The 18,480-nt window shown below is 37.1% G+C and overlaps 1 protein-coding gene across 1 annotated transcript; it reads left to right on the plus strand.

Annotated features, from left to right (window-relative positions):
- The first annotated feature begins 394 nt into the window (after nt 1-394).
- On the plus strand, nt 395-9,372 carry LOC129000838 (39S ribosomal protein L15, mitochondrial). Its single transcript, XM_054427881.1, has 6 exons — nt 395-714; nt 2,999-3,156; nt 4,008-4,173; nt 6,076-6,235; nt 7,760-7,854; nt 9,112-9,372. Exons 1-6 carry the CDS (start codon nt 607-609, stop codon nt 9,316-9,318), a joined length of 894 nt encoding a protein of 297 aa, XP_054283856.1. The 5' UTR covers nt 395-606; the 3' UTR covers nt 9,319-9,372.
- The last annotated feature ends 9,108 nt before the right edge of the window (nt 9,373-18,480 follow it).

Genomic DNA, 18,480 nt, shown 5'->3' on the forward strand with positions numbered 1-18,480 from the left:
ATGTACATTGTTAGGTAACTGTAGGAAAAAAATTATAAAATTGAATTTTTAGGCATTTATAATTTTATTTTATAAACAAAACTATATTTATATTAGTAAACCTTCATTCGATATTTTCATTATCAGCACGTTTGGTTAGTTTGGTTAAGTTATGACAGTTTCATTTAGTAATTGAAAAATGTTAAGAATAATTTTTATAATTTTTCTTATTTTATAATTAACTAGTCCTAATAGTGAAGTAAATTACGCGTTGTGCTCTCTACTACAACGCTGTTAACGGATGAATTTTGAACTAAACTATGATGTCATCGTTGCCTCATTTGTACCTCGGCCTTAAGTCGGTCCCTGTGGACTCCCTGGTTTTGGTGGGTTTGGTTAGGAGTTAGGACTTAGGAGGTTATGTCTGTTATGTGTATGTGAGGCAAGAGAAGAGGCCTAAACTTATATAATAACTTTTTCTATCTTTGCCTTTTTTCGTTGTCGACCCCATAATATCCATAGATTATTAGTGACTTTGTATTTTCATATTGCTTGCATTTAACAAGTAAATGTAACTATTTGTTACGTGACAAACAGCCTAGGCCTATCCCTAACCCTCGAATCGAAATGGGCTCTACTCCGAAATTGGGGTCTGAAATTGCTCTAGCAATGATGAGATCTCTTCCCAGGCTTTCTCTGGGTAACCTTCCAAAGGTTCTGCAGTTCAATTTTAAGGTAAATTGTTATATTACAGAATTTTAAAGTAAGTTAGGTTACTGTAGGCACTAGGGCCCTAAGTTACTTTGTCTAAAATATGGTTGTTTAGGCTAGTTGTAATTATTAATGTATTAACTTAGTCCTCTTCATTAAACTCAAAATCCTAACAATAACCTCCCAATAGGCCTGTAGGCCTATATTTGACACAATACTCCTTGCCAAAAAATCATCCCTCACCCCACAATCAAACATACACACCTACAACACCCGAAACAAACACAAAATTAACACACTTGTGTGAACCTGGCAATAACTCCAGCAATAGTAGTGTGCGCGCCCGCAAAACGTCCAGCAATAGATTTTATGAAGCGCGCTCACTACTTATTGCTGACTTTACCCCCCCTAACTTATCCCCCAGGTAACTTAGATGATATTGATACTGTCGTGTCCAATAAAGTGTCCTCTATCTGTTGACACTATCGGTAATAAGGTACGCAGCCGGATTTTTCCGCTAAACGGCCAGCAATTGATTTTTTCGACTTTTTGCTGACTTTACCCCCCCTAACTTATCCCCCAGGTACATGATATTGATACTGTCGTGTCCATTACAGTGTCCACTGTCTGGTGACATCATGGGTAATATGGTACGCGGCCGTATTTTCCCGCAAAACGGCCAGCAATAGATTTTATAAGGTGTGCACACTACCTACTTATTGCTGGAGTTATTGCCAGGTTCGCACCAATCATTAACACAAGCAACACCGACTACAAAAAACCAGCAATACACCCATCAATTCAGGTAGGTACATATTATTATAATTTATTACCAGAACATATAAAATCAACAACCACAATCAACAGCTTCACAAAAAAACTCAAAGAATACTTAATAAACAGGCCATATTATATAACCACAGATTACATAGAACAGCACAGATACCAACACCTCAAATGAGCAACTTCTTCAGGACCCCTCCAAGAGGGAAGAAATCTGACGACTCCCCGATCCGAAGATTGTGGCGAGGACTATGCCTACGTGGTAAATGGTAGTGTTAACCCTTCTTTGAAAGGACTAAGGCTTACTCATCGTCATATAACAACTACTAGATTGCACACTGTCCATAAGAGCCATGTAGGGAAATTAGGTTGCGTACAGTCTGTGTTGTCGTGCAACATCTGTCCACCTTATTTAACTTAAAGTAATGGCAAAGCTAACTTTTATGGGGAATTCCTTCTTAGTCAGTGTGAAAGGATTACGGGCTATTGCGTAGTATGACAGTTTTAAACCAGAGTCAGCCAACTTCTCTTTGACAGTGTAGGTATGTCAAATTGAGCTACAACCAACCTTGGACCCTGCTTAGATTTCTCATCAACATTATGTTAGATTTTTCTTGAAGTAATAAGTTAGAGTACCGTACGTTTAAGTTACTTGTGGGAGAGAACTAATTTAGGCTTATGTTAGATTTTTGGCTTTTAAGTTAACTAAATTGCTTAGGCTAGTATGGAACAATTTGCACTTAGTCAAGGACATAGGCATAGGCTTACCCAGTTAGTGGCAAGTGGGATGCACAATTAAGTTAGCTTCGGTTGACGTGCTTGGACCATGAGCCTAAATTTTTTTAAGCCCACCCTTCTTTAGTCAATATCTCTCTGTTTATTTCATTTTGGGGTAACTTAAGTAGCCTAAGATGGGTCTAGTTTTCACATATTATGGCAGGTACCTACTGGATCCTTGGTTCAAGTAACATAATTATTGGCCTATTCAGTTTCTCCCACCCAAATTCGACACTAACTATTATTACATTTTCTCAGATTAAAATTCCAACTTATGACTTAGGCTATGATGAGTCAATACAACTGGCATTTTCCTTCTTAGAAAAGAGATTTCAGCCTCTAAAACTTGGAATTTCCTGTCCATTACAGTACGTCATCATGGTCATCAATGGTAAGTAATGATGCAAAGCAAGGGAAGAGAGTTTAGGCCATCATTAAGGGAGGATAGTTGAAGAATGAACTGCGCTCATCATCCGTTTCACTTTGGGGCACCAGATCTTGAAACCACATTGGTGCCTGGTTTTCTCAGACTGTTGTGCTGCCAACTCAGCCTTTGACCCTTTATTATGTAGCAAGGCGCATTTCTTTAACAAGGGAAATTAAATCTTAAGAGTCCCCAGTATAATCAGAGACAAAATAAGTTAGGCCTAACTTAAGTTAATACAGAATGAAGATATTTTTCTTGATGATTTAGTCATCATAACTGTTTATGATGTAAGTATTTATTTGTAAGTAAATGCTGCCTTAGGTTCATAAGAGAGGAAGAGGTCAACATAGAGGAGATAAACATGGCTCTGGCAACAAGGGTTCAGGCCAGAGGCAGAATTACATGCGCTTGGGATATGAAACCGGCAGCAATCCATTTTACAAGAGATTTCCAAATGAACCGTACTACCAAAATCATCAGTAAGTGTGCAAATATAAATCTATTTTGAACCCCCCTCCTCCCTATTGAATATTGGAGATCTTTGATAGTCTTGGTCTATGCAAATATGAGACAGAACCCAATGGTAACAGAAATTGGACTACTAGAGGAAAAGATAGTTAGGGAACCTATTTTTGACTGCACAACTTAAGTATGTGTGAAACGTTGTGTTGCTGTTTAGTTTTTGTAGTTAGCCTAAACAACTATATTGTTATTTTAGCAAAACTGAAATTATACATTGTAGAGAGCTACAAGTGGCTACCGGTATTGGTACCGTATGCTATTTTATTATCTGTTTAGGAAATCGACCACGGAAATCATTCGAAGGCTTTTAAAATTGATTGAATGCTGTCCTAAATGAAACCAAAGTATACAAGTGGTTTTCAGGTTTTTTAAACATGTCAATTAAACTAATTAATTGTTCCCCAGATTTAAAATAGGTAGAAAAGGAAATAATTTTGCCCCTGTGAAAAAAAATGCTGATTAGTGAATTCAAAACCCGCTTTTAAAAACAGAAGATCATTTAACAGACACAGAAACAAATCATTTAAAGAAGTGTTGATCACTGAAGAATAGTTTGGCGTAAAAAATATTTGGTTGATAACATTTAGATATAAAAATACCAGGCCCTAGGCTATATCAAATTTCTGTCTTTTGGCCTGCTCGTATGTCCAATAAATGTTTCTGGAAACTGAGTCACAATAAAACAAATTGAATATTTTTTTGGACTTTTGAACTGATGTAGGCCTATGATGCAAAACTTTTCTATTTTGAATGGACAAGTTCTTAGAGTACCAGCTTAACTTAAAAATAATTTATGATTTTATTTCAGTCTAAGGAGACAATATCCTCCTGTCTCTCTGAATATGCTCCAAATGATGATTGATACGGATCGTCTTGACATATCAAAGCCTATTGATTTGGCGGCCATTTGCAACACTGGATTGTATGACATTACTCCTGATATGATGGAGTATGGCATCCACCTGACGGATGAGGTAAGCTTTTAATTTGTCCACGTATAGGCCTACATAGTTTATAGGTGTGGAGAAAGTATTGTTTTCGTTATAATTTTGGAGTTTAAGTTTCGAGTGGATAAATCCGTTTTGGGTCCCCCCTAAACCCCAAAAAGTGGTTTTCGAAGTGATGTGTGTATGTGGATGTGTCCAGAGCTACAGACAACACCTATAGTCCAAATTTGATGAAATTTGGTACCATGTAAAAACCCATATAATAAACAGAAAAATCTAATTTTCTTGAAAATGGGCCAAACGATTTGTAGGGGAAAAAATTTAGTAGGCCTATGTTACTCTATAGGACATAGGTCTTTAAATTCTGAACAAAATGGTATAATTCCCATTCCTGCAGAAATTAAAGCAGGCTCTGATTGAAATTTGTCTCTTAAGGCTCTAATAATTCATTTACAAAATAGTGTAACCCCCCATTGCTGTAAACATTACGGTTCAAAAGCAAAAGCTATTGCAAATTTTGTGATTTCCCCTATAAATATCTTAAGTAGTTACTTCCAATTGCTTACCGGTACTCATCATAAAGTTTGTTGACAAGCTAATGGGAGGAAGTATGTGTCAGATTGCTGGCACCGTTAATTTATATTGCAATAATTTTGTGTGTGGTTATAATTTCGTTGCTATATATGTACAACCCTCTCTGATACTTATTAGACAAGTAATTCTGTTACTACGGCATTATACGGAGGCCACTTATTTTACAGCGCGCTGCGGCGGTTATGTTAGGTTGGGTTTATCATAAATATGGTTGTAGGACGTTCCTCATTTTGTTATGAATCAAACGATACCAGATGAGTCATACTTTCTATTTATTAAAACCCAACCTAACATAATCGCCACAGCCCACTGTATAAGGGTGGCCTCCTTATAATACCAATGTACCATAATTCCACCTCCCTCTGAATGTTATTGAGACATATTCCACCTCCCTCTGTAACTTATTTAGACAACTTTTTATAAAGGTTGTATTACTACTTGTCATTCTCTGATTCTGCATTTTTCTGATGGTCCGAGGTCCTTCTCTAAAGGCCGGTGCACATGCCGTGTTAGCTGATTGGCTATTTGCCAAAATACAAATGAAAGAGGATCGATCTTTGTCTTCTTGTTACTCACCAAATGACAATGCTTGTTGTTTCCTAATACGTCTTGGAAAAATGTTATTGATAAGACTTTGAAGAAAATGTCACTACTGTGGATACTTATGTTTGGAAATTGGCAAATATCAACATAAGTATCTTGCCAGTTGTCATACATTTGGTGCTTGGCGAATGCCGCATGTGCAGCCCTGCCTTTAAGACATTGAAGAGATGCTTATCTGTGGTGTGTTTACGGCATTCAACAAAGTCAGTCTGCACTCAGTCAGTCTCATTGTCTGCGTTATTTTCGTTTACTTTATTTGGCAAACCATAACCGAAGTGTTTTAATTTAAGATCATTGTCCTTAAATCAATCCTCACGTATTGTTCACAGCAGTTATAATCACCCCACATTAGGTCTCTCCAATTTTTCTTCCTTGTTAAAATCGCACTATGATGCACAGCGGTTTTTGATATTTAAGGCATTTCTTTTATCCGTTATTTTGATTAGGCTAAGAGTTTTGTTATACAGAAATTGGCAATAGGCCAATAAATATAACAGTATATATGCTTTTTATCAGCCTATTCTTTAATTTAAAATTTTTTTGTGAGCACTATGATCACAAGTAACAGTAGAATTTAACTATTAGTGTTTGTAAAACTCTCAATTATTTGTTTTTTTCTCAGGTGCATTTAAATTAAATTACATACAGTAGTTGAAATGAGTGCAAAAATAAGTAACTCGTTCAAATGTTTAGTCTGAATATTTGTTGATAGCTACACTATCTTGTTCAAAGGGTGCAGACAAATTCCGAGCCAAAGTCAACATTGAAGTTCAATGGGCGAGAGAACCTGTGATAGCAGCTGTGGAGCGTAACGGAGGAGTCATAACAACAGCGTACTTTGACGTCCACAGCCTATGGGCACTCAGGAACCCTATCAAATTCTTTCAGAAAGGTATGACCGCTAAATCAGCAGCCAATGCCAATGTCCTTTACATCAAAATTCAAACTGACTTTTCACAATTTAATCTACTAAGAGTAGTGATGGTCGGATCCGGATATCGGACTACCGGATCTGCCAGATCCGAGCTAGAACCGGCACCCGATCGGATCCAAACAGTTCCGGATCTTGGGCTGGATCCGGTTTTGACGGATCCGATTTCCCCCGATTTTTTTACTAACACAAAGCTGTCTGTATCCATGTACAAGACCGATTTTTCCCGATTTTTTTACTAACACAAAGCTGTCTGTATCATCCATGTAAAAGACCGATTTCCCCCCGATTTTTTTACTAACACAAAGCTAGCTGTATCCATGTACGCTCACCCAGACTAATGTGGCGGACTGTATTTTTATCAATTATCTACCTTTAGGATGGCTTAAAAATTGCACACAAAAGACCCAAACCTTTTATATCAGCTGTGGTGAAAGTGAACGTACTTGTTTACAAACTAAACAGCTGATTTATTTGTTGACTGAAGATGTTATTGTTTCATATTTTGAGTTGTTTTTGTCTCTGGATCATAGAACAAACTATAAAAGGTATAAAATTACCTGAGTACTGCCAGAATGATCCTGTTGGTCCTTACGGATTACGCGTTTCGAAAAGCTTAAGTCCTCATCATCAGATCTTGTACAAGAAACACATCTATCACTTCGAAAAGGTCGTCATGTGTCCATGTTGTATATTTAAACTTTTGACGACCTTTTCGAAGTGATAGATGTGTTTCTTGTACAAGATCTGATGATGAGGACTTAAGCTCCTCGAAACGCGTAATCCGTAAGGACCAACAGGATCATTCTAGCAGTACTCAGGTAATTTTATACCTTTTATAGTGTTATTGATTATTCAATGTAGTCAGTTCCTCTAACCTTTTACACTGAGTGTACACTTTAAAAGTGAGTGTAAAAAGTAAAAAAAAAATACAGTTTTGGGGTTATCTAATATTTTAGTAATGTTTAAAATAATCTAAAATCGCTTAAAAATAACTTGCAAAGAGGACGGTGATTGTTGTATTGTTGGGGCAGACTTTAGCTGTATGCCTCGGCATGCACTGCAACTAACCTTCAACGGTCATGTATCACTAAAGCTGCCATATCTCAGTTAATATTCGTCCAATATCAATAAATAAGGTGTCAATCGATTTCTTAAATTGCCTAAAAAAAGTTATTCATGTAAAATGTTTGTAAAACCAACGGTGTTTAAGTTATTTAAGGAATAAAAATTTACATGGCCGTCATTTTGTTTCATGAATTTTAAATTTTGTCCAAATTTTTCTGTATCTTTGTCTAATTGTCATAAATGTTTGTGCAAAGTTTCAATTTCCTACGTTTAACCATTATTTAGGAAATAATTGATATGTGAAATAAACAAAATGGCGGCTGTGTGAGTAACTAATGACTTCCGGACAGTTTAAATATGATTTAGATATGATTCTTACCCGGTATGTTTTATTGACACAACATTGCTCTTTTTCAGGGGAAGCTATACCAAGGAGAATGTTGCCTCCTCAAGATGCAATCCTGTATTACACTGGAGCAGCAACCAGGGGATATCTAGCGGACCCAGAAAAGGTTAATTCAATTCTCTTTGGATATTTGGTTGAAAAACACATTTTTTTCAAGCTCACAAGCATACAAAAACAAAATAAATTGATAAAAATGTTACATTTGAAGTAAGGGCTCAATAGTTTGTAATAATCTTCTACCACCTAAATAAAAATACGTTACAAGAATATCTATTATCTACTAGCAATTAATTGAATATTGTTCATAATAATTTAAGAGGCATTTTAATCTTGTTTGATTTAATTTAAATTTTGCGAATAAACTATTTAAATACGTAGTATTGCTGAACATTATTTGTCTAATTGTACCTGAAACAGTACTTTGGTATATTTGGGGCTTACTTTGCCTATTCCCTGAAAAACTAAAGAGTATAGGTCATGAAGTTTTACAATGTAATTAAACATGGTTGTAAGCAAAATAAAAAAAAGTAAAATAGTGTAAGCAACTCAACTTGTGCAACTAGCCCTTAGACAGTAGTACAAGTTTTTAAGGCACTCCCCAAAGCTTGAAGAGCCTTAAATCAGAGTGTCTAGTTTATTTCTATTTTAAAATTCAAGACTAATTCCAGATTTTTCAAGACTAGTTTTTTCAACAGTTAGTTATGTGTTCATACCAAAATCTATCGATTTTTGATTCTTGATACCAATACCAATTTTTCTAGTTCAACTAAATTATCAAAATAATTTTGTTATACTACACCAACCCCTGTCTTGATGTCATAAAGTATTATTAACCCTTTTCGGTCGAATGGCGAGTATAGGTCGCCGCCCGCCATTTTCCTGATTGCTCAAAAATGGCAACCTATACTCACAAAAAAAAACCAAGTTCTTTGTGGTTGAATGGCGAGTATATAGGTCGCCGGGCGCTATTTCCCGACTGCTCAAATGGCTTATGCTACTTCTTTGATATCAAAATAAAGACTAAATCCCGACTTTTCAAGACCGTTTTGAAACTCTAATTCCCAAATTTTCCGTTTTTTCCGTCTACCAGACTCCCTGTTAAATTTATACTTGTGCCGTAAAGACAATTTTTACATGATAATTTGATAAATTACTATAAGTAAGAGCTGCTTCTGGGATGACTAAAATCTTAGTCACATGGTCCAAAACCAACTTTTTAAAACTCACTCATTTTCTGGGCATTAGCAAAACTTTTGTGGCAAATAGTCACTCCAAGGCCTGGTGATGAATTGACTATTATGTCTTAAAACTTTGCAATAGAATAGATTGCTTGTTACTGATTTAATAGTTGTTTTCTTCACAGGTGTCTTGGGAGAGGCTTGTTCTATCACAGAAATATGGGTACAAATTGCCTGTAATTGAGGAAGATCCTGATTACCAAATGCTGACCGAACGTAAAGACCCGAGACAGATCTTCTATGGACTGGAGCCAGGCTGGGTTGTCAACCTTAAGGACAAGACTATCCTTGTTCCAAAGTATGAAGAGCTTAAGGAGTTTTATAGGAATTAAACCGTGTTGTTGAAATGTAGTGTTTTGTAAATAAACGTAGACCCATGTGTTAAATATGCATAAATCCTTTATTGAACTAATCCGTGTATCTTTTTTTTTTTTAAAATGTAGTAGAAACTTATTTTCAATTGATAACAATTTCTTTGCAACCCATAAAAAATACATTTTTGTTTTCCAAGAAAAGAAACAAGCAGCTGATCACAAATGGCAAACATTACGTCATTATTATTTTTACCTTTTTGGTAGCCTTAGGTGTCCAAAATTACTTATCTCCTGCGAGACGCGTTTCGCATTAATTATAATGCATCTTCAGTCGCTGCAGTGGCGTACTGTCATCGTTGGGGGCCTGGGGCGGCTTAGATGAGAGGGCCTTTATTACATACATATATATACAAGTGAAATAATAAATACCATAGTAGGCCTACCCTTTTAAAATCATTTTATGTTTAAAATTATTTTAAACAGGGTATGGTGTTTATTAAAAAAGTAACCCTAAACAGTGATTAGAACTAAAAAGAAATATACGCTTTTAATGTATTTTGTATCACCGATTAAATTAGCTTGCTTCAACTATTTTAATTGTAATCTATTTTTGTATTTGAGAAAAATTGAATGATGCTAAATTGAATTTTCCTTAACAAAATTCACCTGGCCGGCTAAAAACAATCGATGACATAGACGAAGAAATCCGACAATTCTGCATCAGAGGCCCGAAAAAATCGGTTGCCCGACGAAGTCTTCAGTTCAACACACCTAAATTTGTCACTTTATGATATTATCTATAAAATATAGTCTTTGTGTCGAAAAATATTCAGTTAAGACATCAGATAAACCCGTCGATCGCCCTAAGCGTCGGACTTTGCCAGTTTTACGCTCATATAAGATTGATGAAAATCTAAATTTTATTAAATCATTCAGAACTGTATGAAAGAATGAGAAAAAAACTTTATTCTTTTCCCTTCAATTTGACGTTTAAATCGTCTAATTATATTGAATAGTCCCCGAGCAACAACCGTTCCTGTATTTCTGACTTACCACCGCCAAATGGGGAGTTGCCTTCATAATAATTAATAATAATTTTAACCTTTACATTTGGTTCTCAAAATGGAAACTATAACAGAATTCGTAAGATTACAAAACAAATCTTCAATTTTAAACTAGAAAAGATGTGCAATGTTTGGCTGTATGATTTCAGCTCTGATTCGTCGCTCTCCGAGCTCAGGCCAACCGTGTGCACGTTTCCATTTGTAATATGTTGTGTTATTGATTTAATCATTATTTTACAATTGTAGGCTATTTCATTGACACATTAGAAGCAACTAATATACGACTCCAATGGAAAGAAAACCAAGATATGAAACAAGAAACACTGTTAATTTTTAAGTAACATAAAATTGATAATTTTAGAAACATATTTAGAATATTTGTTTTTTTATATAGGGTTTTTTTTATTGTAGTCTAAATTAGGGGCTATGGCCCCTACAGGCCACTAGTATATAGCCCAGTCAATAAAGGTTTTATGTCGGAACAAATTAGTGACAAGCAAAACTATATACCACTGGATAGTACACATAGAGATGTACATTTTCCCAAAAGTCCCCTAAAATCCCCCCGGTGCTTTCCCCCCCACCCCCCCTCAAAGTCAGGAATTGCAAGGTTTTACTAAATCACGCTTAAGTCCAGTATGGTTTATCCGATTGTAATCATTTATAGCTCGTTATATTCCTAAATAAATTGTCTAAAATAAGTTCTTTTACACTTTTGCGTTAAATCCAATACTTTCTTCAAAATTTAATGATAAACTCTAAAAATAAGCAAATCTTTAAGCCGATATTTCAGTTTTTCTGCCGTAGTTTTTTAAATAGTTGAAAAATGAAAAACGCCTTCTCTAAAGGTTGTAGAGAATGTCTTTCTGAACATTTTCATATAAATAAGTATAGGATTGTGATATAAATATGGGCAGGGGAACGGTAAAACGAGACGTGAGTCTGGGCCTCGACGACGCAGCGCAGCCGTCGTGCCGCGCGCCGCCTTATAACCGCGAGTGAAGTTATCCACCCTGGGTAAGGTACAGTACAGAATTGAGTTTGTTATGCAAAATCAATTATCTATTAATGAGGTTTGAACTAATACTGTCAGAGATAACATTGATTGGTTGGCTTTAATCCTAAACTTGTATTATTTCTTGATATTAAGAAATACATAAGATGAAGGCAATTCATTGTAAGTTTATTATTTAATTTTAAAGTAAAACTTATTAATAATGAGTATATTCTTTGTGCCAGTTTTGGTTCGGGGGAGTCTTGCTCCTAACCCTTTTAAAGGTATTTCCATTATCCACCACCTATGGACCCGCCGTGTCCCGGACTGGCAAAAACCGGTAGCTATGAATTCCTAATTACTCTTAATTAATAACATAAATATAATAAGAGTTGTTAGAATTCATAGCATCACGGACCACCCACCCACCCGTGAATAATACATGTAATAGACTTTAATATCTACATTCGTTTTGTTGAGGCAATCTTTTTTTAGTTGTAAGTTTCGTTGTTACTTTGCTGTTGTTGTTAAGTAGGTTTTTTATGATAAGGTATTACCTAATTATAGTTCATCTTCGTCTTGTTCTTCCTCCATACTTGCTGTATTATGGCAACTCAGACCGTTACAATGCTCACACATTGACGAACAGTTCAAGCCAAGCTTACGGCATCCACAATAGTTCCCACAATTTTGTTTGCACGAGCACGAGACCATTTGTAGGATATCGTTTGGTGCAAGTGGCTTCACACTGGTTACTGGCTTGAGAACTTTTTTTTCTTCTCCATTTTCTTTTACAGATTCCAGTTTCCATCCCCATTCAGTTGGCACCAACTTATTTCCCATCCATCTTTGTACTTGGAGGTACACTCTCAGTATATGTTGCTGGCAAGCTTCTGTTGTCGGGGGTAGTCTGGCTAGATCAAAATTTGTTCTTAAGTTAGCTTTTTTCGTCATCAGATTGAATTTGAAGTATCGAGCTTCATTAAGGCTCGAGAACCTATCCATTCCATACAGTCCAAGAACAAACTTTTCTCCGTTATTTAACAACTCTTCCTTTGGAACATCGCTGTTACTAAACACCAGGGCCTGACTCATAGTCTCTTCGGATGACTTTAACTTTTCAATCACCTTTAACTTGCCCAAACCATAAAAAGATGAGGTGGTGTCGCATCCACTTATTGCGTGTGCAAATAACAAGCCGCTTCGGATTTCATTTAAATTATGCACCAGTTTCTCCACATTATAAATGATTGGGTCATTGTGTCCAACTTTTGGTTTACAAAAGAATAATTTACTGTCAGGGGGAGCCAGAGATACTAGCATAACAAGTAGGTCTGTGTCTGTGCCAACAACAAAGACTTTTGTGTTGTTGATGCACTTTCGCAAAGCCACATCAACAATGTCATAGTCGGCGTCTTCTTCGGCAGTGTGCGTAGTTATTCCGCGCCTTTGCATCTCCATTGAAACCGCCAGCAACAATCTTTTCTTATTCTTTCTGTTTCCCAGGAAGTTTTCTTTTAAAGTTGAACATCTTGTAGTGTCTTCGAATAAGATTTCACATGACGTTTTACTAGAAGCCCTCCTAAGTTGCTCTTCATGCTTAATCGTTGAATGTTCTGGATAGCCGTCGAACACAACTGTTACATTTTCTCCGTATTTGGATATTACATAGTAACAGTAATTATTTATGATTCCTCCATAGGTAGAATTTTCGGGCCATTTAACATAATGGATTAAGAATCCTCCATCAACAACATAGGTCACATCAGTTGTATCTGTATGATCATCAATGCCGCACTCGAAGATTTTCATCAATGAAGACTTGGTCGTTTTTCTAATGGAGACGTCATCAAAGATTGAAGGGGGTCTTGCAGCTAACTCGAAGCTCAAATAGTCTTTTAGTTTCAGTGGACTGTCGCATACGCATAGTATTCTGTTAAATAGTTGCTGTGAGTTAACTGTGACTTCTTGGTTCCTAATTTTTATCTTTTTTTGTTTTGCCTGCGTTATGACCTTGTCTTTCCTTTGTAGGTGAAGTTCGCCAAAGTTCTTTCCTTTCATTTTCTCCATAGCTGCGACACCTACGTCGTATGCTTGATCGCAGTTGACTGTTTCTTCAGAGACGCAACCAGATGCTAATGATACAAGCTCTCCTGATAACTTGGTAAATGGATTGTGAGCTTCGAGCCACTCTGTAAACTTACGTAAGTCCATTTCATCTCTTCTTTTTCTTGACTCTCGGATTTCTACATGCTGTTCAGAGAAGGCCAACGAAGTCCCAATGAACTCTTCTACAGCTTCTTGGACTTTCAAACAGTATGGGGTTCCATGTACCCACTTTTGGAGCGTACTGTCTGTTATTCCTCGCCCATGAGTTAATCCACCAACGGACTTCATTGGACGCATTAAACTTTGCTCTATGCACATATCTGTCCATGTACCAGACCAAAAGTGTTTGCCTCGCCTCACAGTAAACAACCCTTGCTTCGTAAATAATTCAAATTCCCTCTCTGTTAGATGTGATTCAATATCAGCCATTTTCTGGACATACAGATGTGCTGATTTAGCGTATGGCAAGTGGCCGGCTGCATGAAAAAAAGGGAGCATTTGTAATGTGGTTTTTAAATGCATGTCCCAGTCTCCAGATCTTTCTGCAAATATAAACTGCAAAATAAGGTCTATGCATTTAAGCAAGTTTATCCATAGTTTTGCAGTGCGACTAGAGGCTGCAATTTTTTTCATCGCACAATCAATTGCATTGCAGGCATTAGCAACATCTCTTTCAATCAGTGCATCTTGAGGTTTAATTTCGTGGCCAATGAGAAGGGTATTGACGTTTTCTAGAGTTGCAAGATGCTCATTCAGGTTTTCGTCTAGGGTTGCCATAACTTGAAAAATTGCGGACGCAGTCAGTGTGTACAGTCTTATACACCTCGCATAGGCATGGCCTCTGATCATATTTTGAACTGTGTTTAATCCATATACGGTCTCCCATAAGGATTCAAGACCACTTTCCTCCATTATTAGTCCTACAGACCCCATAAATGACATTAATAGATGGAAGCCACCGAGCCGTAAAATAATTTTAGAAATCTCACTACTCTCTTCAGCTGCGGCGACAATTTCTGACGCCTTTAGAAATAGGGGCTGGTCGAAGGTAACAATGCATGTCTGATTTTGTTTCCTACTTTGTTCACAGGCAAATGTCAATGCTGAGAATATAGTGGACATGTTTGAAGCATCCATGTTAATAAAAGGTAGCTCCAAGATGTATGTTGACTGGGCGTTTTCCTTTGTATGGATTATTTGCATAAAGCCATTCCACCCGGGTTGGGTTTTCACTCCCGACAGCCAAATAGTGTTGAGTGGGAACACAGCAGATAATGTGAAGTCGCCACAGACATTTAATTGAGCAGTTAACTGCGAAAAACCAGCCACTATAACATTTTTCAGTCCAACGCGGGATTGTTTGTTTGCGTATGATTTTATACTTATAGTCTCGGCATTGAAAGTTCCTGTGGCAATCCTATCAACTTTTGTTTGTATTTCAACGCTAGATTTTGGTGCGATACATTGAATACCTCCCATAGCGTGGAATGTATTCAGGCCATCTAGTGTTCTCACATTAACATCGGCGTTATCAAAAACGTGTTGCATAAAGGCTTCTTCCTTTATTACAGGCGATCCCGCAGTGATTAGTGAGTTTAAGTAAATAGACGTTTCATTATAGGACGCACAAATTCCCATTGAGTTAAGCATGTTTATTAAATGCTTGGATCCAAATAACCTATGAAGTGTTAGACTGAGCCCCAATTGGACTGAGGACAGAAAAGATCGTGGCCTGACAGCTGAAATGATCGCATGATTAATAACGATACGTTTCCTTTTTATACTACTTTGTTCTGATGACTTTCTTTTCTTCGTAAGCCTACTTGTGAAGAGTGCCAATGACTCGGGAATCAAACTTTCATCTCCACTTTTGATTTCATCGACGCCTGGATAAGACTGAGTGTCATAAGTCATCTTTTGAATATCTTCCTTTATTATATCAGCTGCTTTTGTCACAATCCTCAATTTTTCAGCCTGCTTGTCAATCTCTCGATCTCTGTACCAGCTATCTATAATTTTATTAACTGTGTCAGACAAGCAGATTAAATTTTTTTTGCCTGACACGCTAGACACTAAGATACGATCTTCGAAATGTTTTACAAGACGCTCTTTTAGCCATCTGTCTGAATACATATCCGTTACTCCCGTGATTCTGCTCAGTAAGTCTTGAAGCTCCTTAATAGTGAACTGACATTCGTCACTTTCTTCCATGTAGTCGCACAGCTTGGCAAAATGATCTTCGGCAGTAGCTGGCCTTCCAACAGAGCCCTCTCCAGAAGAAGAAAACGATGTGAAGCACTTTTTGTGATACCGAGCCTCAGGTGCAACAAGGTCACTCACGTTCAACAAACGAGCTCTTACTCTTTCTCCCCACTCATCACTCCGTTCGTCACATTTCTGAAGGAAATTCTCCCTTATTTCTAGTGTTGCCACAACTCGAATTTCTTTCCTTCGGTCCAGAGGAGTTTTGGAAGTGACTAACGCCGAATCTCCACAGATAAAACATTTAGTTTTGAAGTCAAATACTTCCCCCACGCTTCGCCGTGTTGATGTTGAAGGGATACTTAGTTCTGACACCCCCGATGACAAAACCGCCGCGGCAATGCTTGAAGGTCTGGTGTAATCCTGCCTACACTTTTTATGAACTTTAATGGTCTGTTTACCTTCAATTTTTTCGTGAACACCATCTTTTCGCTTTAAGCTACTCTGTACAATAGTGTTAAGTCCTTTTGAGACTTGTACAATATCACCTTCCAGGCTGTTGTCACACAACGGACAAAGGGCGTCTGCATCATACATGTCGAACAAAAATTAATTACCTTCCAGACATGAATGAGTGAATCTAAAAACTGCAAAAAATTAATCCTTAAATGAAAAAATGTAGATTGTCATAGCTAAGACGTTAGATATTCTGGTCCTACATTTTAAAGCTATTCGTTATTAAACTGTTATAACCAACCTTCTAGTTAGAATATCCAAAAACTAAATAGTGTCCAATCACAATGACTTGTCAAAATTAATTGTACATCACGCCACTACTTCTTGTACTGTCATACGCCTTTCACTGAATTACTTCTTGAAACCGCACATTAAAGTTGAAAACTTTTTAGCAAATCGTCATAAATGGGGTAAGTGTCAGTAGCCCCACACCCTCACTGAGTCTCTAGGCCTTCCGTCTGGAACCTCGCAATACAACGTGTGATTGTTGGAACAATATTCTATATCTATATTTTGAGGTTAGGTTCCTTTCACAATTCTACAGTACATTCAATATCATTATTCTATTACATGTCATTAGATCCAAGCCTAAACCCCACAATATAAAACATTTGTAACAATCCCTACCACCTATTAAATACTGTAGTCGGATCTGAAAACGAATTATACCAGATTGAAGTATAAAACTGGCACATTAACACATTCGCTGCGGCACGTCAAATGGCGGGCGTATCCCCAGTGCGGCGCAGCCCTCAGCGTCAAACAAACCCTATTGCGGCGTGTGATTGGCTTTCCAATTTTGGTCTGACGAATAGCAAATAACGTGCGGGGATGTCCTGCTTTAAAACGAGAGTCAATGTAGTTCGCTAAACACCCACAGATAGCAGCACTGCTTGGAACGTAGCCGGTCCCATTGTAATTGTATTGCCAAATGGAGTCTCTGATAGTATTAGTTCAAACCTCATTAATAGATAATTGATTTTGCATAACAAACTCAATTCTGTACTGTACCTTACCCAGGGTGGATAACTTCACTCGCGGTTATAAGGCGGCGCGCGGCACGACGGCTGCGCTGCGTCGTCGAGGCCCAGACTCACGTCTCGTTTTACCGTTCCCCTGCCCATATTTATATCACAATCCTATACTTATTTATATGAAAATGTTCAGAAAGACATTCTCTACAACCTTTAGAGAAGGCGTTTTTCATTTTTCAACTATTTAAAAAACTACGGCAGAAAAACTGAAATATCGGCTTAAAGATTTGCTTATTTTTAGAGTTTATCATTAAATTTTGAAGAAAGTATTGGATTTAACGCAAAAGTGTAAAAGAACTTATTTTAGACAATTTATTTAGGAATATAACGAGCTATAAATGATTACAATCGGATAAACCATACTGGACTTAAGCGTGATTTAGTAAAACCTTGCAATTCCTGACTTTGAGGGGGGGTGGGGGGGAAAGCACCGGGGGGATTTTAGGGGACTTTTGGGAAAATGTACATCTCTATGTGTACTATCCAGTGGTATATAGTTTTGCTTGTCACTAATTTGTTCCGACGTTGGTCGTTTTTGTGTCTTTATTGACTGGGCTAATAATATAATACTGTCAGACAAAATTTTTACCAGAAAATTGTGGACGTCTGGTAAGTCGCAGAAAAGTGAAAGAGGTCTCAAATTAATGGTCTTAGCTCCAGGGAGTCAGGGAAAAATAGCAGAATTCCCATAAAGTTGCCATAAAACGAGATATAACGTAAAATATCCACCATAAGAAAAGCAAGGGGACTGAAAAACGTCTGCATTCTAATCAGCTGTTTCTTACTTATTTGCAATGTTAACATTTATTCTGAAAGTCAATGTTGTTAGATAATGTTTCAAAACTAAATGTATTTGTTTGGTTTTTTCCGTTTTTATAATGAGTGAAGTAACTAGACAGGGTAGGGGAAAACGTGGAAGAGTATCCAGGAATTCAACTGACACGAGAAATTACTGAAAGAGAACGTCATGTAAGGCCTAACTATGAAAGAAATCCACAAGCTGATTTACAACCTGCTTTCAGAAGAACGCTGGAAAATTAGTTGAGTGTTGTTTCTCACAATCTAGGAGCTTTTAACAGCACCTGCATGCATTGTGGCGCATTTCACTTCGCAGAGGAGGCCACAAATGGACATTTCAACGCATGTTGCCACAATTGACTCATTAACATGCCACAACCACAAGCAAATGACAAACTAAAAGAACTGTTTTTACATGATTCTAACTTCATAAAAAAACATAAGGCAATACAACAGTGCAATG

Source organism: Macrosteles quadrilineatus, unplaced genomic scaffold (assembly GCF_028750875.1).
Source record: "Macrosteles quadrilineatus isolate MER2022 unplaced genomic scaffold, UCM_ALF_1.0 Scaffold_8__2_contigs__length_117827958, whole genome shotgun sequence".
Lineage (NCBI taxonomy): Eukaryota > Metazoa > Arthropoda > Insecta > Hemiptera > Cicadellidae > Macrosteles > Macrosteles quadrilineatus.

Coding starts and splice junctions, on each gene's coding strand:
- LOC129000838 (XM_054427881.1), top strand. CDS start 607: ATGGGCTCTACTCCGAAATTGGGGTCTGAAATTGCTCTAGCAATGATG. Junction 3,157..4,007: donor CCGTACTACCAAAATCATCA/GTAAGTGTGCAA, acceptor ATTTTATTTCAG/TCTAAGGAGACAATATCCTC. Junction 6,236..7,759: donor TATCAAATTCTTTCAGAAAG/GTATGACCGCTA, acceptor GCTCTTTTTCAG/GGGAAGCTATACCAAGGAGA.